Here is a 19,956-nt window from a genome sequence, read left to right as displayed (position 1 = left end):
GTCCAAGCATCTCAGCCCGAGGGCCTATCAATTCTTTTTCTGTAGAAACAGCCGAAACCCAGAGCTTCTCTGTGAATAATTGCAGTCAGGCTTTTCAATTATCAAGAAAAGAAGGTCATATTCCTGGCAGCCTGAAAACATGGCAAAATGCAACTTAGACAGGGTGATAAGGGCCGTCACCAATGTATGGCTATAGATTAGAGACGGACCAATAATATTTAGCGGGACATAAGAAACTTGATGCACTTTGTATTAGATGAGGATTTGTATTCCCAACTTTTGATCACAACCATTAATACATCACTTCTCTCTCTTCTCTTCCTCTCTTCTTAGGTCAGAGGCAAGAACACCAGGACCATCGGGAAGAAAGATGCTCCTCAAAGGAAGATGAAAAGAGCCACAGGTAAGTGTTAGACCTTATTTACTCCAGGCCATATGGTGGGCTATGAGGGAAGAGACCAGTTTTCTAACCGGTCACCAAGTGGGTTTTATTTTCTAAATTAGCTCTTTTCTGGTGGTTTTCCAGTATCCTAGATATGGGACTTATTCCTTTTCTCTGAGATAGCCACAGATCCTAAAAGAAATGCAAAGTAAGAACGAAAGAAGAAAGGAAAAAAACAACCTGCTCTTTAATTGGGGGATGAGTTTAAGCAATCGCTTTCTGTGAGAATTTTCTTTTGCTATGCAGGGCATTTACACCGGAGAGCCCTCGAATGCTAAAGGGCCGCATCTTCTTTTTTAATCCCCTACCGGCTCCCAGTCCTCCCAAGTATTCGGACACGTACCTGGGCTAGTCACGCTCCTCTGAGAATGTGGCGGGGCTCTGAGCACAACCGGTGGTCTCTTGCCTTCTCCTAGTCCTCATTAGGGACCCTGGTCGACTCTGTCTTCTCAGGGAATTCTTGTAATCCTACGTCTCGCATCTCCTGCAGTCTTCTTTCCAGCTGTGTCCTCCGTGTTTCCAACACTGCTGTGTCTCTCTCAGGCAATTTTCCTTCTGGGTTTTTCAGTGCTATGTCCTCTCCTGATTGGATCTTTGCTGCGTCTCCACTCCAAGGCCACAGGTCATAACCTGCATCTTCGAATCTGGTAGACTTCTCTTTAAAGGTCCATACATTCCAAGGAGCCTGTGGGATAAGGAAAAGGATGTCTTGCGATGTTGAAACTGTGTGGAAGGGCCAAGGTATCGAAGTGTCAATGCCCTCCTCCCCTTCACAAGAGCTTTGAGGGAAAGAGAAATTAAATACATGAGGCTGTGCCCTCACATCTGTAAATAATTTCAGAGGGGTAATCCATCCCACATGAGGCATGGGACTGGTTCAAGAGTTGGCTTAGGGTCAATCTGAGAAAGAGAGGACTCAAAACAAGCAGCAAAGACAACTGGAGAGAAACAAATGGCTGCAACAATGTGATGGACCTGGACAAAAATTATGAGGCAACTCTGGAAAACAGAAAGACAGCCTCTACAGACAAATAAAAGCAATGGCGAATATTTGAGATCGTCACTGAAAGCAGCCACTACAACAGATCTCTGGAATCAGAGCTTCCCTTTCTTAGCATTCCGCCAGTCATTAAACAGAGTTGCCAAAATAACAAGTCACGCCCACACTCGGATGGTTCTGCAAACATATCCCACGCTGAAACCTGCCACATTCTTGGTACATCTAAAGAGAAAACTAATGGCAATTGGTTTCAGCTTCCTGCCATCCTTGGCTAATCAACCATCCTGGAAATAAAAGGGTCCAAGGACATGTCGACTATGCGGTGCATCAAAAGAGGACCTCATCCACCTGATCTGCATATGCCCCTCTTTATTGATCGCTCTTACTTTATTATTGAAAAATGCTTTTACCTCTAGGGGCAGCCATAATAAAAGATCTTGATCCAACTGACGCTCAGCTAAATTGCAAAATGATGAAATTTCTGATTTTACACAAAAAAATTAATAACACACTAAATCTTTATTGGTCTATAAATTAAAAACTACCAATTGAAATCTGCAAGCCCCAGTGTTTACTATTGTCACAAGATGCCCACCATCTAATGGTCATGGTATTCAGTGGCAGCGCGGCACCTTGTGTTGATTATTATCCAACAACTTAACACGACTGCTCAGCATATGATGCACACCGATTGCTAAACTTAACTATGATTTTTTTACTTCGATTTTAATAGCGCTGCAGCACTTATACACGGCAGAGTGACTGTTTCCTCAGGATGAACTTTTTATTGCATAATGGAGGTTTTATACTGGATCAAATTAATGACTATATATTTTAACTATTAAGGGTCCGATTTTAGTATTAAATCTATTTTATTGTCAGAACCCAATCCAAGGAACAGGAGTAGGATGCCTACAACCCAGAGCGCCGGCGTACTGTGAAATTGATTATATCAGGAGGCAACAAACCATATAATACTGTCCACAATTAAACACAGCAAGTCGCCTACAACCCCTCTGGGCAGGCCGCGTCTGCAAAATGTGGGTATTAGCTCATACATGATGCCCGGGAGGGGCATGTAAAACAGTCAAGAAGCACTAAGGCCGTGCCTACAGTGAAGCGGCCAGCTGAGTCTATAAGCTCCAGGAGGTGTTCCAGAATTGAACAGGAAACAAAATTGGAACATAAAAGAGGAATACCAAAAAGAACTCATAACTCCCATCCCATCCCAACCCCCCCCCCTTTCCGAGAGCGTAGTTTGAATCCTTGCTGACCATCTAAGTAGCTCTGCAACATCGCCAGTCTGCAAACTTTACTCAGTCTTCTGTTCTTCGGGTAAGCGCATTAAGCGCAGATATCGGGGACAAGTGACCTCCCGAAATTCGGAGGCCAACAAAGCCAAAAAGGGTTTCCACAGATCCCCATATTTGGGGCCCTCCCCTGCTAGCGTTATTGTAAGTTTTTCCATGCACAGGACCTGCCATAACCGATGTAACCACCCAGTGAAAGTTGGAACGCTGTTAGTGCACCAATGAATAAGTATATTTTGTGTCGCTGAGCCCAGCGCTATGGCTATCATTCTTCCCCTACGTGTTCGAAGCGGGTAGGTCAGGGGATTTGGAAGGCCCAGTAGCGTGTATGCAGGGAAGTGCGGTATCGCTGTATTAAAGTGCCTGTCCACCTCATCAAGCACCTGTGACCAGTACGGACGGTCATACTCACACTCCCAAAGTAAGTGAGTCAAAGTGCCCACCTGCCCACATCCCCTCCAACAACAAGCCTCCCTCTGCTGGTCCATAGCATGTAGACGCTCTGGGGTGTAATACCAGTAGGTCACGATCTTCGTAAGCGTGTCAGTGAGTCCCATATGGTATGCGGAATGGCAGGCCCTATAATATATTCCCTCCCACTCCTTGTGAGTCAAAGTTCGACCCAGCTCCCTCTCCCACCGTGTCCTACCCGCATTATAAGTATGCATATGTCGGACTTGCAGCATTCTATACAAATCGGAAATTAGTTGTTTATCCGATGTACGCGTTATTAGCCATTTCTCATACTGCGAGAATCTCCGATCTGCCAACGGGCGCACCCGTCTGTCCAGCGCCCAATGCCGAACCTGCAGGTAACGGAGCCTCTCCGTCTCCTGTAACCCGTATTCCTGCTTGAATTGCGTAAACAGACAAACACCATCCCCATCATACATGTGGTAAACAAAGCGACAACCAGCCGGCTTCCACTTATTGTATGCCTCCGTGTCCATCCCGGGGGTGAACTCAGGATTATCAAACAAGGGGGAAAGCAGAGGGGGAAAGGTGGTGAATGCATGCGTGATATTGGTGCGGTCCCAGATCTCTAAATGCACACGAGTGATGTGAGAGGCGTAGAGGTTAGGGGGCCTGTGCTCCTTAAATAGGAAGGAAATTTCCTGCAGGGGCCGAGCCGCAACTGCTTGGTCTTGAAACAGCCAGTGTTTCTCTGATTCCCAGCGACTCCACTCCACCAGGTGGCGTAACTGTGTGGCCTGGAAGTGTAGTTGAAGATCAGGAATCCCCAGCCCCCCGCTCTCCGGTGGAAGAGTGGATAACAGCCTCTTCATTCGTGGTTTCCGCCCGCTCCAAATAAATTGGGCCAGCTCCGATTGCGTCTGTCGAAGCCATCCGATGGGCGGATATAGGGGAATAGTGCGGAATAGATAAAGAATCTGTGGCAGGACGGTCATCTTGACCGCTGCAACTCTACCCAACCATGAAAGAGGACAATACTTCCATTGCCCCAGCTCCCTGCGGATCTTCCGACGCAAGGCTGCGTAGTTGAGGGCCACCACCTGCGGCAGTGTAGAAGCCAGCTGAATCCCGAAATAGGGGATGGACTCCCCCTCCCACTGGAAGGGGAGTAGAGTCTGCAGGTATTCCCGGGTGGGCCGAGACAGAGAGAGGTCAAGGGCCAGCGACTTGTCCATATTCACCTTGAACCCCGCCACTCGTGCGAACGTGTCTAAGTCGCGGGTTAGCGATGGAGAACAGCACATCGTCTGCATAGAGGCTGATGGTATGTACATATCCCCCAAATTTAATACTGGAGATATCTGGGTTCTGTCTGATCTTCTGGGCCAGAGGCTCCATATAAGCGGAAAAAAGCAGCGGTGACAGCGGACACCCCTGTCTCGTGCCCCGTTCTATCTGAAAGCTGGAGGACGTGTGTCCATTCACTCGAACCACCGCCGAGGGGAATTTGTAGCAATTAAAGATGTGGGGGTGGAATTTCTCCCCTAGGCCCATTCTCAGCAACACCTGCTCCAGATAGGGCCAGTGGACCCGATCAAACGCTTTTTCCACATCAATCGTGAGCAGCATGTACTCTCCTGTTGTACGGGAGGCTTTCTCAACCAGATGCAGGACTCGTTTCGTATTGTCAGGAGCTTGACGCTCTGGGATAAACCCCGCCTGATCTGGATCGATAAGACCTGGCATACAAGGTGCCAACCGGCTGGCCAGTATTCCCGTATAAAGCTTGAGATCGACGTTCAATAAGGAAATGGGACGATATGCCCAACAACGGGTCCGATCCTTCCCCGGGTTGGGAATGACCGTTATGTGGGCCCCAACAAGTCCGCGGGGATCGCTCCCTCCGTCGAAAAGGAATTGAATAGCTGGGTAAGCAGGGGTGCCAACAAGGTGCAGAACTGCTTATAGAAGATAGCGGTGAAGCCATCTGGCCCCGGGGCTTTCCCCAGTTTCAGCCGTGAGATGGCGGCAATCACTTCCTCCGGACGGATTTCCCTGTCCAGCTGATCCGCCTGGAATCCGGACAGAGTTGGGAGGGTGATCGAATCTAGGTAGGCCGCCCCATTATCGGCAGTCAGGTGGGAGCTGGTGTACAGGTCGGCATAGTATGCACGAAATGCCTCAGCTATGTCTCGGTCTTCTGTAACTCTCGTGCCGTCCTCCCGACATATTTCACGAACCCCCTGTCGGTTGCGGGCTTCCCGGAGCTTGTGGGCTAGAAGGCGCCCGCACCTGTCTCCCCTAGTATAATAAGCGTGCTTTAAGCGCAGGGCAGCGTACTCTGCTCTATCTTGATCCAGAGCCGCCAATTGTTGTCGGGCAGCCTTAAGCTGGCGCCACACCCAGGGGGCCCCCGTCCTCTGATGTATCTGTTCTAATTCCTTAGTTGTCCGTGTGAGTTCTTCCCTCTTACTCCCACGCTCCCGATTGTCCGCGGCCGAGATAGCAATAAATTCCCCCAGAAGGACGGCTTTCAACGCCGCCCATTGGGTCGCTAAGGTTGTGTCAATATTGGCGTTATGCGAGAGAAAGTCAGTGATAGACCTACGTATCTGCATCATTACATCCTCTTGATGCAGCAAAGTATCCCTGAGGCGCCATACTCTGTCTGGACGCACTACCGGTGGTAGGGTCAGAACCGTGAGGAGCGGTGCATGGTCGGAGAGAGAGGCCACTCCGATCTCCGCTTCCGAGGCCATTGCCCGGACTGCGGACGAGGCCAAAAAGTAATCCAACCTGGCATATGTCTTATGTGCATGGGAATAAAAGGAGAACTCTCGGCTATGGGGGTGGAAACTCCGCCATAAATCGCATAATCCTAAGTCTCGTAGGCGGGTCAATCCCGCCGCCGAGAGTGCCCCCGCTTGATGTGTACGCTGGCAGGACCTATCTTGTATATTGTCAAAAACAAGATTCAAATCTCCCCCTAGAAGAAAATTGCGGTCGCTTGTGGTCGTAATCTCCGTGAGTGCGGCCTGTAAAAAACGCTCTTGGCCCTCGTTAGGGGCATAGAGAGAGCCAATGGTGAAGGGCTGGGCCCCCAGAGCAAACCTGTAAGCCAAAAGCCGCCCCCTAATCTCCGCCTCCCTCTGCAAGACCTCCCCCCGGAACCGTTGGGCTACCAGAATCGCTATCCCTGCTGCCTTGGTGGGACCAGAGGAGAAGAGTTGTGTCGGGAATTTACGGGATCGGAGCCGGTAACAGTCCTGCGCTAGGAGGTGGGTCTCCTGAAGGAGACAGATGTCTGCCCGCGAGTTTTCTAGACAAGACAGTACTGCCCTTCGCTTGATTGGGTTGTTAAGCCCCCTTACATTAAGTGATAATACTCTAAGAGTGTGTGGAGCCATTCGCTTTAACTGTAAAACTTAGAGAGTGCCAGACCGGCGATGCAGCACACCCAAGGGAAGCACACCATGGACAAGTGCTGTGTACACTCCGCAGCCTGTCGGCTGACGCAACCCCACCTAATGATGGACGTGGAACCCCAAACCCTCTTGTGGATAATGCCCCCCATCCCCTACCCCAACCCCACAACCTTAAAACAACAACGAAGCTAAAGAAAAAAAAGGGATAATTCCAGTACCAATGTCCTCTACCTCTCCCGCCGACAGCCCAGCCAACGAGCCAGCCTCAGCAGTGCGTAGCTCAGGTGGGTGAGGAGGCGTGCAGACCTGCAGAAACAGTCTCCAACGCTGCTTGTTGGCCCCTGAGGATCTCCGCCGCCGGGGGCTTCTTGGCTCGCCTGCGGCGACCCTGACTGCTCCACCCCGGCCGGGCAGGCCGCGTGTCCGTCGAGCCTCCATCATCCCCACTGTCCTCCACCGGTAATTCTACCTCCAACAGCTGCGCCGCCTCCTTCAAGGAGCGCAATTGGTATAGTGTGTTATCGATGCGGAACACCAGGCGGAAAGGATGCCCCCAGCTGTATGGGATGTTGCGCTGCTGTAAATGTGCTGTGATCGGACGAAAGAGTCTGCGCTTGTGAAGCGTGAGGGCCGAGAGGTCTTAATAGAGGACTGGTGCGTGTTCCCTAAACGTCACTGGGTGCTTCTGACGAGCTTTCCGGAGTATGTCCTCCTTAGTGCGGTAGTCCTGTATGCACACCAGGATGTCTGACGGAGCAGCGGTTACGGGCCTCGGGGGCCCCACTCTATGTGCCTGATCGAGCCGCAACTCCGCCTCCAGTGGACGCTCCAGGATGTGATTAAAGAGCGCCTTCGTGAAGGCAAACAGATCTTTCGTGTCCTCAATGATCTTCACTCCGCGGACGCGGATATTATGGCGCCGAGAACGGTTTTCAAGATCTTCCACGTGGGACTGGAGGTCTAACTGCTGGTCGTGGATCCGGATGAGCTCCTGCTGCAGCGCCGCTAGCTCCGTGTCCCGCCCGTCGCCCTTGTCCTCCAACGCTGCGACCCTCTCTCCGATTCCGTCCACGTCCCTGCGGACTTCCTTAAGTTCCGTTGCGAATTCCTTTTGAAGATTTGGATGTCAGCTCACAGGGCAGTGAACATAGACTCCAGGAAGGACTTTGTGATCTGTTCAGTTCCCTCCAGCTGCGCGGATGAGGGACCAGGCGCCGCCGCCGCCATGGCGCCCAGCGCGGGACCAACCGGTGTTTTGGCAAACAGTTCTTTCAGTGTCTTGTCTTTCCGATTCTTTGGGGGGACCATTACTCGCGCCTGCTCTCCCTTCACTGTCTCCCTCGTGGGAAGGCACAACCCTGCCGACCCACGTCCCACCGCCGGTAGCTCCTTCCACTGCAGCAGCTCCCCACCACAGTCCCTCGGTCCACCCCGACTGGGCGTGTCCAATGCCAGGGACTACTCAGGTGTGCTGTGACCCCACTTCCGTCTCACGAGGCCCCCGACGCCAGGCCATCCGCTCTTGCCACGAACCCAGGCACAAATCTCTTCAGTGCTGCGGAGCGTGCAGGCGGCACCTACCGGCCTTCAACACTACACGTCTCTGTTGGGCCACCTCACGAGGCGGCAGGGTCCGACTGACCCGTCGCCCAATCCAGCTCCACTGGGACCCTCCAAATCCTGCCGAAGCACCAGATGGGACCGGGGCTCGTTAGCTCCCGGGCACCGCACCAGGGACGGGCCCCTGCTCCCGTGCGCGATCAGCCCAGAGCCGGCCCCAGCAAAGGGAGCCCCGGGTCTCTCGATGTCAGCCCCCGCCACTGGCTCCCTCGCAGGCGGGAACCACGCCACTCCAGCGCGGTCACTTGCTTGTCTGTGCGGTGCAAGGGGGTCTCCCAAGGCGCGCCGAGTCTCCCTCGACCCCCGAAGGCACCAGGCCACTCTGCGATACGGCCTCAGGGCGGAGGGGCATCACCGCATCCCATCGGGCCTCCGTCTATTCCCGCCACCTCCGGCCCGTACTCCGGGACACGCAGGGCCTCCTCACCACGCAAAACAGCTGGCCCCGGTCTCGCCCCAAAGTAGGCAGTCTCTGTAGGGCCCGCAGCCCCCCACCAGCGCGCCGCGTAGATGCGGGGACCGTCGGTCTCCGCGGGCAGCCAAAGCACCTCCAGCACTCAATCCCGGGGAGAGCAGCCAGCTCCCGTCTCTCACCTCGCAGGCTCCCCTTGGCGGCGTCGATGGCCGCTCCCCTCCCGGGATCACGCCGGCAGTCAAGGTGAGCCCCCCCGCGTCTCCGGCTTCTCGGGCTGCTCCGTGTCCGCCAATTCGCTCCAGCTCTTCCTAAAAATGACTCTTACTCAGTCAGGCCGCAAGGGAGCCGGCGTCGTCCCAATCCGCCCGGAGCTCCGGGCGGGCCGGGGCGCTAGGGGCCACCGATCCGGGCCCGGAAAGACCCCCATGTCGCCTGATCCGGCTCACCGGTCCTCCTCTCGGTGCCCACGCCACCATAGGCCAGGCCGCGACGTCTTCGTTTCGCCTCGCTATGGTGACGCTGCACTGCCTCCCGGCCAGGCCCCTCAGGCTCGACTTCCACCTTCGTGCGTGGGCTAATAAGCCTTGCCCATGCCCGAATGCCGCTCTCGTGGCTGTCGGTGCAGCGACCGGCCCCTGGAGGCGCAAGGCTACGGGACCCCCACCACGGGATACGGCCGGTCGCCGGTGCTTTGCTGGACGGCCGGCGGGAGAGACCGAGCAACACGTCCGCTCAAGCCGCCATCTTCGAACAACCAAGGGTCCGATTTTAAATGCATTGTAGCACTTATGGATGAAATCATGACAGTTTTTGGGGACTAAACAATTGCACAAAATGTATTATCAGTGGCTTAACCAAGGGTGATTAACCTTGTGCTTCAATGATAAAATGATAGCCATGAAGTCTTACTGACAAGTATTGCACTATCAACTGGACTGTAACATTGTTATGGTTGTTATTAACTTAAACAATAGAGTATTGAACTGCATTGGATTGACACATGAAGCTCAAGTGGAGAGCACTAACCCATGATCATAGAAATGTAAGGGGCAGCGATATGGTAATGGTCAGATTGCAGACCGAAACACCTGGCAACTGAACACTCCAGTGGCAAAATTGGAGGTAGGATGGCCAAGGTCCTGGGGAAACGTAGGGATTGCTAGACTCATTTGGCTCATTATCTGCTGCAGAGACTTTACTGAACAAAAGAACTGCAAGTAAAAAATTGATCAGGATCTCACGGCAAGGACCAGCAAAAAATAACATTCCCCCACACCTGTACCTACTATCGAATACATACAGAAGATGGGCAGAGTTTAGGGCTGGTGAAATTTCTTAAGGTTCAAATATAGGTAGTGGCTGGGATGGTGAAAAGTTTTTAGGGTTCAGGATTTGGTCGAGTTTAGGGGGGTAATGAGTTTTAACGATTCAGGAATGAGTGTAGTTCAGATGAAGAAAAGAGTTTTCAGGGTTCTGGGCAGAGTAGTTTAGGATGATGTGTTCTTATGAAACATGGATGACACAACGTCTTGTGACTTGAAAAGACTTCTTCAAACAGAAAAGAATTGCACATGTATGTGCCCAAAACTAGATGGCAGGACAATGCACAGCAAGCCTACCTACAGTTAAACATGCCACAAAATGTGTATTTCTTGCTAAAGTGGCCAACACAATGTAACTTTGTTGTAAAGATATAGCAGCTTGAAAGACTGGTCTAAGATTATTCTGCTTTAGTTTTGCTGTTTAGGGATGTCACTACAATTTGGTTTCTTTTTTTTGTTTCATCCAGTTGTGTGTGCTTGAATTAAAGGTGCAGGGTTTAGAAGCACGTTTTACTTCTGATCTTACATTTTATACACTGTAGAGAATCTGGGAATGTTAAAGTCATATTTGATCTTTTGGCAGTGTTTAATTATTTCACTGATTGGTGAAATGACTGGCTGATAAGAATTTTGGCCAATATATGCTATCACATATAACCACAGTGTCAGAATGAGTAAACCCCTTTTATACATCAACCTCATTTTCTAACAAATCAGTATTGATAGCAGGTCAACTGCCAAACAACCCCAGGCTTTCAACATTCAATGCATGGAGTAGGACCGGTACATGAAAAGAGTGGTCACCATGTACAGGGGGTAGTGGTGAAAACATGACAAGACTTTCCACGTACCAACAAAATTAATTGCTGCAAGGTGTTTCATTGTAATGTGTAAAACTTTCAGCTAATCATAGCTTTTCACACAAATGCTGTGTTTTTTGAGCCCATAGTTAAAATGTTAACAGCACAATTTCAAGTCCCAGAATACAATGTGATATCTGTCAACAGGTTAGGACTGACTTAAAGTGAGATATTTGCCATGGGGACACTTGACAGCTATGAATAGCTACACAACAGCACCACTATCTTAATGTAGTCAGGCAAAGAATGCAGAAAAGCAGTGGCGAGAGTGCTTAAAGCATCAAGTTTCAGGTGCCCTAATAATGCAGGGCTACAAACAAATCTGGTGCTGTTGGCAAGGTTGGCCACCCCTACAATGTCATGATATTAAGTAAGTAGAGGTGACACATACTTTCTATGCTTAAATCAGTTTAACATAAGTGCGTAGGCCACATTGGCAATGGCAAGACACTACATAACCTGTATTACTTCTCCTTTAATGTGTGCTTTATAACAATCACTGCAAAAATGTTTTGTGAACACTGAAAAGCTTTTTTTACAGTTGGAGAGTTTGGCAACTGAATATACACTGATAAGCACTGATTAAACACTGATGAAACACCACTGAAATCCTAAAAAATAAACACTGAAAACAAGACAGCCTACCTACCAGCAATAACGACTATTAATTACCTACTCTCTTGTTGTAAGCCCTCGCCTCTAGACGAGCGCCCATAGCTGCGTAGGAGGAGAATTACCTCAATGTATTTACCACAGATAAGGCAAATAACACTTAATCAAAGTGCTGGAACAATTGAGCTCCACTGAAAACAACTGAATGGCTTGGCCTATAAACAGTAGTACAGGTCTGCTGCCATGAACATTATAATTCCCAGATTCACAGTTTCCATCATTCAGTTTCTCTTTCCTCCCCTCTGGCTTTATAAAGTTGTGCAAGAGAATTGGAGAGGCAGAGTCTATGGGCAAAGGGAAAAAAAGTGGGGAAAAACTCCAGCCTGCTTCTGTGGCTCCAAATATTAACTATTTAGAGATAGTCATCGAAGGGTAAAAGTGAAGCCTCTAGAGTCTGTGGCTCTATCTGCATTGCTAAACAAAGTGAAGTAATTTGGTAGAGGAAAATGAGACTCAAACTGTAGATGCTTCTCCCTTCCTTTTTCTTCTGCTGTCCTTTATCGTCCGTAAATGACAGGGCCAGGCACGACCCTGTAAGTGGACCGAGCAGTAACTGACAAGGAGAAACAGCTGCAGCTGCAAAATAAGGGAGAAGGAAGCTGTGTAGAGTCGTAGAGATATTTAAATTACTATATCTACCGCCAGACTCATTAAGTGAGGATTTGGGCCATTTTAGGTTGACAATAAAACACTTACGGCTCACCACAGCAAGCTATTCAACCATTAAAGTCTTGCTCCCTATGCTACCATTTTGGTCAGACCAAAAACGCTGGAGCAGGGCTCCAATGGCCAGTGTAACTCACAGAGTCAATCTACGAGGCTATATTAGAACATTGTAATGTTGGGAGTTCCTCTACAGCCAACAGCTTTGCCGAGAGCCGATATTGGCTGTTCTAAACTGTTTCTATTTGCTCAATTCAGAATATTCGGAACTCATAGGGTGTAATATTTCTGCGTAATCATAAACCTTCTGCGTCACAACACAATTGTTAGTTGTATTCTTAGCCTTAAAAGGTCTGCCATATCATTTTAAGTCTATAACTTAGGGTGTCTATCACCAATAACGCCCTTAAGCCATTTTAGAAGTTCGGCTGTGAGCTTATTGAAATGAGTGAAGGACTTGGTCTTCGTTCACACCTTTCAGCAAGCACACGTGCCCCAAAAAAACCTAACCTTGGTGTCTTTCGAAGTCTCCTATGATGACTTCTCGTGGGAATTATTCCACTGACTGATACAACAGATACAAACGAGTCAAAGCTCAGGGGTTTAGCAGGGCAGAAATGACGATGGGCTTTTAGCCATGTTCGATTACACACTACTGGTGTGTTTGCTTACCTATGGGCAGTGTGCACTCTCCTGTCGCATTCAGACTCTCCAGCAGGATACTCATGATTGGGACCAGCTTCTGCTTACTCTCCTCGTTAGAAATGAAGCTGCTTTCCAACTGCAAGAAAAGATAGTGCTAGTGAACATAGTGTGGTACAGTGGCATGCAAGTTATAATCAAAACAGAAAGGAATACTAGAGTCTGAAGTGTGGGCACTGAGAGAAAAAGTAATCTTGTGTTCGAGGAAAATGCTGTCAGGGCCCACTCAGAATGTTCACTACAAAGGGCAAAGAAACACAGTGCTTAGTACTGAACATGAGACACAGAAAAACAGCAGCAAAATCCAAAGAGGAGATCTCTATAGGTATGCGACAATCATATCTTTTTATATTACGCACAGTTTCATTCCATGGTGCTCCTACAAGCTCATAGCTATAGTGATGAATATTTTTCTATGAAGGCCCCCTTTAAGAAATATGGAAAGTTCACTTCACAAGATAATACAGAAAACATAATTTACCTATAACAGTTGTTTTGCAACCTGTATTTATTACATAAGCAGAGCTCAACACAGCTCTGTCATATAGTGCTTGGGTCTGGAATATTATCTTGTGTATCGAAAAAGAAAACAGTTGGTGGCCAAAGGTGTGTGTAAAACGACTCTTAATGCGGTTAGCCAAAGTCCTTGGACTCAACCTCATCTCAATTTTCTTCTGATACACCCAGTTCATGTATGTAATTAAGGAGTCCACCAGTTCAATATAAACTAAAACAAATCAGTGACTTCGTATTCTTCTTTTCCTTTTTTTGGTTGGTGCAGAGAGCAGGTCTATGGATGAGTGAAGTTATCTTCAGTGAGCAGGTCAATATGTTAAGAGCGCAGCTGAGCTGCTGACAGCAAGCACAAGAGATAACCAATGAACCAGATCAACCACGGAGCGAGGTTGTGAACTGAAGTTAAGTGTCAAACGATGAGCCAGCGAGTGTCCAGAAGAGACAAAGAAAGAATGGGAATGTCCATTATATATGCAGGCACCCAATAAAAATCATTGATTCCCTGAGCAGCAGTGCTGATTGTGTATGTGAACTTTTGGATGGGCGAGGAGCAATCATTGAGTCAGTAATAGTGGGAGGAGGGAGGTACATGAGAGAAAAACATACTGAGGGACCACTCGTTGCTTTACTAAAGGCAGAACACATCCTGGGAGAAGGATTTGATCACTATGAGATGGACAGGTGCTCTGGATGAAAGAACGTGAGAGGAATAAAGACGCAACTGACTTAAGAAAACAGTAATTAAAAGTTCCATGAACCATACATTTAAACTTTTTAGCACTGAGGAGGCTCAGACAGCTGTACGTAAATTAAAACTTAGTTTACTTAAAAATATATAACTCCTGTTTTAAACTTCCTGTTTTGCTCCACAAAGATCTTTTTTCTTAGCCACATTTTTGATTAAGGAAAGCAAATCTTAGTTTATAACAAATTGAGGTACTGTGCTGATCACACCAAATTCTATCTTATGGAGTCAGGGAAGTCCAGCAGATTAGTGGCCATAGCCAAAGGCTTTGATGCTATAAAAACTGGATGTGCCACAACAGCCTCACACTAAGTGACTCAAAACCCAAACGTCTCGTCCTGGCCCAACAACAGTTCCTCAAACAAGCAATCTCTTAATTCATCTCTCTCCTACATTCCATTACCAAAAGGTTTCCAACAAATCTAAACTAAGAAACATGGGACTCATTTGCAAAGCTGAGCTGAACCCCAGTTCACAGAAAGGAAGAGTAGGAAAAGCTACTTTCTTGTTAATTAAACTACTACAAAATCCTTCCTTGTCTCACCTTCTAAACAACTCCTGCTTTGACTAAGCTTAAACCGCGTCGATCTCAGAACTTGCTTTACTCCTGAGGCGGAAGCCGGGAGATCACCTTTTAAAATTTGTATATCTTGTGTCACTACTTCGCCGAACACCTGATTTTAAATTGCACTCACCTGCCTGGCTCCACCAGAAACGGGCTACAGAAACGCCTAAAACAGCGATCTTCGCTGAAAACAAACAATTGGGAAAGCTAACGATCCTGCCGCCACTGACGGCGAGGAACCGAGGCCACGCCTACCCTAGGCGACGCCCACCCGCCCAAACCAGTATAAAACGCTGCTGATAGCGCGTCGATCTCAGAACTTGCTTTACTCCTGAGGCGGAAGCCGGGAGATCACCTTTTAAAATTTGTATATCTTGTGTCACTACTTCGCCGAACACCTGATTTTAAATTGCACTCACCTGCCTGGCTCCACCAGAAACGGGCTACAGAAACGCCTAAAACAGCGATCTTCGCTGAAAACAAACAATTGGGAAAGCTAACGATCCTGCCGCCACTGACGGCGAGGAACCGAGGCCACGCCTACCCTAGGCGACGCCCACCCGCCCAAACCAGTATAAAACGCTGCTGATAGCGCGTCGATCTCAGAACTTGCTTTACTCCTGAGGCGGAAGCCGGGAGATCACCTTTTAAAATTTGTATATCTTGTGTCACTACTTCGCCGAACACCTGATTTTAAATTGCACTCACCTGCCTGGCTCCACCAGAAACAGGCTACAGAAACGCCTAAAACAGCGATCTTCGCTGAAAACAAACAATTGGGAAAGCTAACGATCCTGCCGCCACTGACGGCGAGGAACCGAGGCCACGCCTACCCTAGGCGACGCCCACCCGCCCCTTTCCGCTCCCTCAAAAGATGTGCAATCACCGGACGCGCAGCGGACGGGCGCAGCGGGCGCGCCGTCAGCGCGCCGAAGGCGCGCCAAAGGCAAGCCCGTCTGGGCCCGTCCGGGCCCAGACGGCCTTAGGCCTAGCCACTATGCCCAATCTGCAAAAGCACATATCATACTCCCGAGGATCACTGCTCGCCTGGAACCCGAAAAAACATCCCCAGTGCAAATACATCCTCAAGGAAGACACTCCCTATGCAGGATGCATCCGCTGCAATAGACCCGAGGAAACGGAACGCCACCAAGGACTTCGGATTGGCCTTCTGAATTGCAGATCCTTAGTAAAGCACGCCCACGAAATTAACATCCTCGTTCAGAATGCGGTGTTAGATCTTCTATTTTTGACGGAAACATGGCTGACCCCGCACAATGACTTTGATGTGGCCAATGCAACACCCCCTGGCTACCAAATATGTTGCCTGAACAGACTAATCGGTAGAGGTGGCGGCCTCGCCATACTCTACAAACACCATCTTAAATGCAGAATTGAATATGGGACCATTAAAGACTGCGAGAACTGCCACTTCACTATCCAGATCTCGCCATCTACCTCCCTTTCGGGACTGTTAGTGTACCGGCCACCAGGCTCTCTAGGCGAATTCACCAATACTCTAATGGACCACATCTCACTTAAGACTATTTCAGTCTCTAACTATCTCCTCCTAGGGGACCTTAACATGCACTTTTTGGACCCCACGGACAATGCCGCAGCAAACTTGCTTGCTGATCTCACTACAGCCGACCTCCATCTGCAAAACCCTAAAGCCACCCATGAGAAAGGTCAACTTCTGGACCCTATCTTCTCCAACATTAAGAACCTATACGTCCAGGACCCTACTCCCCTTCCCTGGACAGACCATATGCTGATCCTTTTGCACTGGTCACTCGAAACGACACCAGCGCTCAAACAAAAAACTAGGATACTAACCAGACGATGGCACAAGTTAGTACCAGAGGAATGGGAGGCCAAACTACGTGAAACCATCGCCCCCCTATCCACGGAGCCAAACACCGCGGACAGAGAATTCACGGACTGGCTAGTCCGACCCTTAGATAGCTTCATCCCACTAACCAACACTTTAAAACATTTTAAAAGAATCAACCCCGCCCCCTGGTACACACCCGCCCTCACTGCTCTTAAAAAAAAATGCAAAAAGTTAGAACGCACGTGGAGGAAAAACAAGTCCATAGAAGAGAAAAGCGCTTATCAATTCTCAATGAAAGCATATAAACGTGCCCTACAAGACGCCAAAAAGGCTTACTATGAGGAAAAAATAAAAAGCTCCTCCTGCTCATCCAAGGAGACTTTCTCCATCCTCAAAGAACTCCTCCATGTCCCTGACCCCCCACAGAAACCCATGGACCCCAAAGCAGCGGAGGAAAAATGCGTCAAGTTGGCCACCTTCTTTGACGAAAAAATAAAAAAATCCTCACTTCCCTCCCGACCGCCAACTCAGACACCACAGAGAGAGCTAAGGAGCAGCGGCCCCCTCCCGACAAGCCCTCTTTGGTGTCGCTCGGCCCAGTTACAGAAGAGGAAATAAGTGTTGCACTCACCACAATCAAGAGCGGAGCCCCTAGTGACCCAGTCCCCATACGATTCGCTAAAAACATCCCGCTGACCATAGTTCCCCAATTGACAGCCCTCATTAACATTTCGCTGGAACAGGGAGAGGTCCCTTCAAACTGGAAGGAGGCTGTCGTCAAAGCGCTTCTCAAAAAACCGTCGCTTGACCCAGCAGACCTTTCCAACTACAGACCTATCTCACTCCTTCCTTGGATAGGTAAAGTCGCCGAAAAACTTGTGAATAAAAAACTATCGCACTACCTAGAGTCAAACCAACTCCTCAACAACTCGCAAACAGGCTTTAGACCAGGTCAGGGCACGGACACTGCTCTCCTCGCAGCAGTAGAAAGAACTAGAGAAATCATCGATACAGGAGGATCAGTGGCAGTGGTCCTCCTAGACCTAAGCGCGGCCTTTGAAACGGTCAGCCACCAGGTCTTAACGCAACGTCTGGAGAATATCGGGGTCAAAGACAGAGCGCTGAAATGGCTATCGTCCTTTCTCTCTCGACGCTCCTACCAAGTATGGGAAGGCGAAAGCCGCTCCCCCTCCATCCCCCTCCAGTGCGGCGTGCCTCAGGGCTCATCCCTGAGCCCCACGTTGTTTAACGTTTATATGGCCCCACTGGAGGAACTCGTCTCTCCCTTCGGAGTCACTATCGTCAGCTATGCTGACGACACACAATTGGTGGTGACACTCTCCCACCCCAAGTTAGAGCCCTCCAATCTTCACGACTGCCTCTCCAACGTACATCAGTGGATGAGTGACTCTGCTTTGAAATTAAACGGCTCCAAAACGGAGATCCTGCTCCTAGGACATAAAACCACGAACCTCCCTTCTAACATCTGGCCTGCCTGCATGGGTGAACCCCCCACTCCCAAGAAGGAGGTCAAGAGTCTCGGAGTATGGCTGGAGACCGATCTTACCTTCAGGACACAGGCAAGAAAGACGGCCGGCATATGCTACGGTCTACTTAAATCCTGCAGGAAGGTACTCCCGCTACTACCTTTCCAGCCGCGTCTCATGCTGATCCAGGGCCTAATTCTATCCAGGCTGGACTACAGCAATGCCATTTACCTGGGCTCTCCAGAATCCACTCTTCAGACTCTGCAAAAAGCTCAAAACGCCGCAGCCCGACTCCTAACGAACACCCCGGCTAGATCGTCTGCCAAACCCGCACTTAGGAGGCTGCACTGGCTCCCTATCAGGGAAAGGGTCACTTTCAAGGCCCTTTGTCTCGCCCACAAGGTATTACACAACACCGGCCCTCCCATACTCAACAACTGGATCACCCCCTATAGACCCACCAGAGCGCTCCGCTCGGAGCACAGAAACCTCATTACGATTCCCAAGGTGAAAAAGGCCCGCATAGGTGGCCGCCGCTTCTCGGTCAATACAGGAAATAAATGGAATGCACTCCCTCTGAGCCTCAGAGCGGAACCCAACCTCCTTCGGTTCAGAAAATCCCTCAAAACCCTACTCTTCCCCTAAACCGTCACTTCTACTGACCAATTCCCCTTTGCGAGTAAAAAAGGTTCAGCGCTGGGATACCCACTGGGTGACTACGCGCTTTATAAAACCATAAATAAATAAATAAATTGTTATTCCAGTCTCCCAGGCATCTAAGATCAATTGACAATCTGGGCTGGCTGGCTCATATTTGGGCTAACAAAAAAATAAAAACATTGGGACCACAACTAAAAGCCTCTACTTGCTCCATGTACAGAAAAGAATACAATTTAAGTTCCACGGCCTGACCTTCAGGTGCATGCCCCAAAATGCTGCCTAGATAACATACCAACTAAGCTTCTCACTATGAGCCTGAGGAGAAAACGTCTAGTCACATCAACATCAATAGACAAGATAAAGAGTGATGTGTGCTCTGCAGTGGTGGCATCCCACCTCTAGGAGTGGGACCACCTTCCCCAAGACACGTGCAATGCTCCATCCTTCATACTTTTGAGGTGCAAATCAAAAACACACCTTTTCCAGCCCTAACACTAACATCGCCTCTCACAACTGCTAAAATTGCAATTTACTTTTTCTATGCAGGCCACTTCGGTTTCTCTCTTTTCATCTCTGTGCAACTGTTTCGCTAGACAAATCTCCCTCACCAATCTACCCAGAATTGAACCTGCAGGTTTCTCTTCCCTCTAAGCCCTGACTGGGGCACACTTGCCCTGGTATTCAGCACTATCAAGCAATCAGTTTGGTAATGTGCGTTGTACAAACAAATACATAAACCTAACAATAGACTGAGGACATACACACAGGATCAGACCTCCAGGGTGGTGAGATATCCGGCCAACTTCTTCACTAGAGGCTCCAGGTGACAGGTCTTGGCTGTGGCATCACAAACAAAACCCAGATTGAAGAGCAGAGCATTGCGGCTGTACTTCTTGTGTTCAATGCACACCGGACAACCAATCAACTTCTTCTCCATGGCAGTTCTATCGGAGGACAAAAGGATGCACAACTGAAGTCAATTAGCAGCAACATACTCTTTCCATCAGAACACCAGATTATGTATTTATTACTTAATGAACATTTGTAAAATGCTACATGCAGATCTAGAGACTGTTTAAAAGTGTTGAAGGACAAGGAAGGGAGGGATGGAGGCAGGAAGCTGCGATTAGTGGAATGGGTGTATGTAAGTGACACAGGAACATGAGGGGCTTAATTAAAGAAGAGGGTGCAAGGAGGAGTCGGAGAGGAAAAGCTTCAAAGCAGTGAGTGGTCAGAGGAAAATTAATCAAATGACTGCGAGAAAATGAGTCTTAAATTTACTCTGGAATTGTAGCTACTTCCAG

At 49.1% G+C, this 19,956-nt stretch overlaps 1 protein-coding gene across 2 annotated transcripts in view; it reads right to left on the bottom strand.

The window, feature by feature from the left end:
* Positions 1 to 19,956, bottom strand: part of NPRL2 (NPR2 like, GATOR1 complex subunit) — a 141,454-nt gene that overhangs the window by 85,164 nt on the left and 36,334 nt on the right. For both annotated transcript variants that reach the window (XM_085625157.1, XM_085625158.1), the window contains exons 4-5: positions 19,428 to 19,596; positions 12,816 to 12,924 (exon numbers count right to left, since the gene is read on the bottom strand). In XM_085625157.1, the coding sequence (XP_085481283.1) occupies positions 12,816 to 12,924; positions 19,428 to 19,596 (278 nt within the window). The remainder of the gene's footprint in view (positions 1 to 12,815; positions 12,925 to 19,427; positions 19,597 to 19,956) is intronic.

The sequence above is a fragment of the Triturus cristatus genome, chromosome 9 (genome assembly GCF_964204655.1).
Source record: "Triturus cristatus chromosome 9, aTriCri1.1, whole genome shotgun sequence".
NCBI classification, from domain to species: Eukaryota; Metazoa; Chordata; class Amphibia; order Caudata; family Salamandridae; genus Triturus; species Triturus cristatus.
Note: the sequence above shows the minus strand (reverse complement) of the source record. Positions and strands in the feature narration are given on the sequence as shown.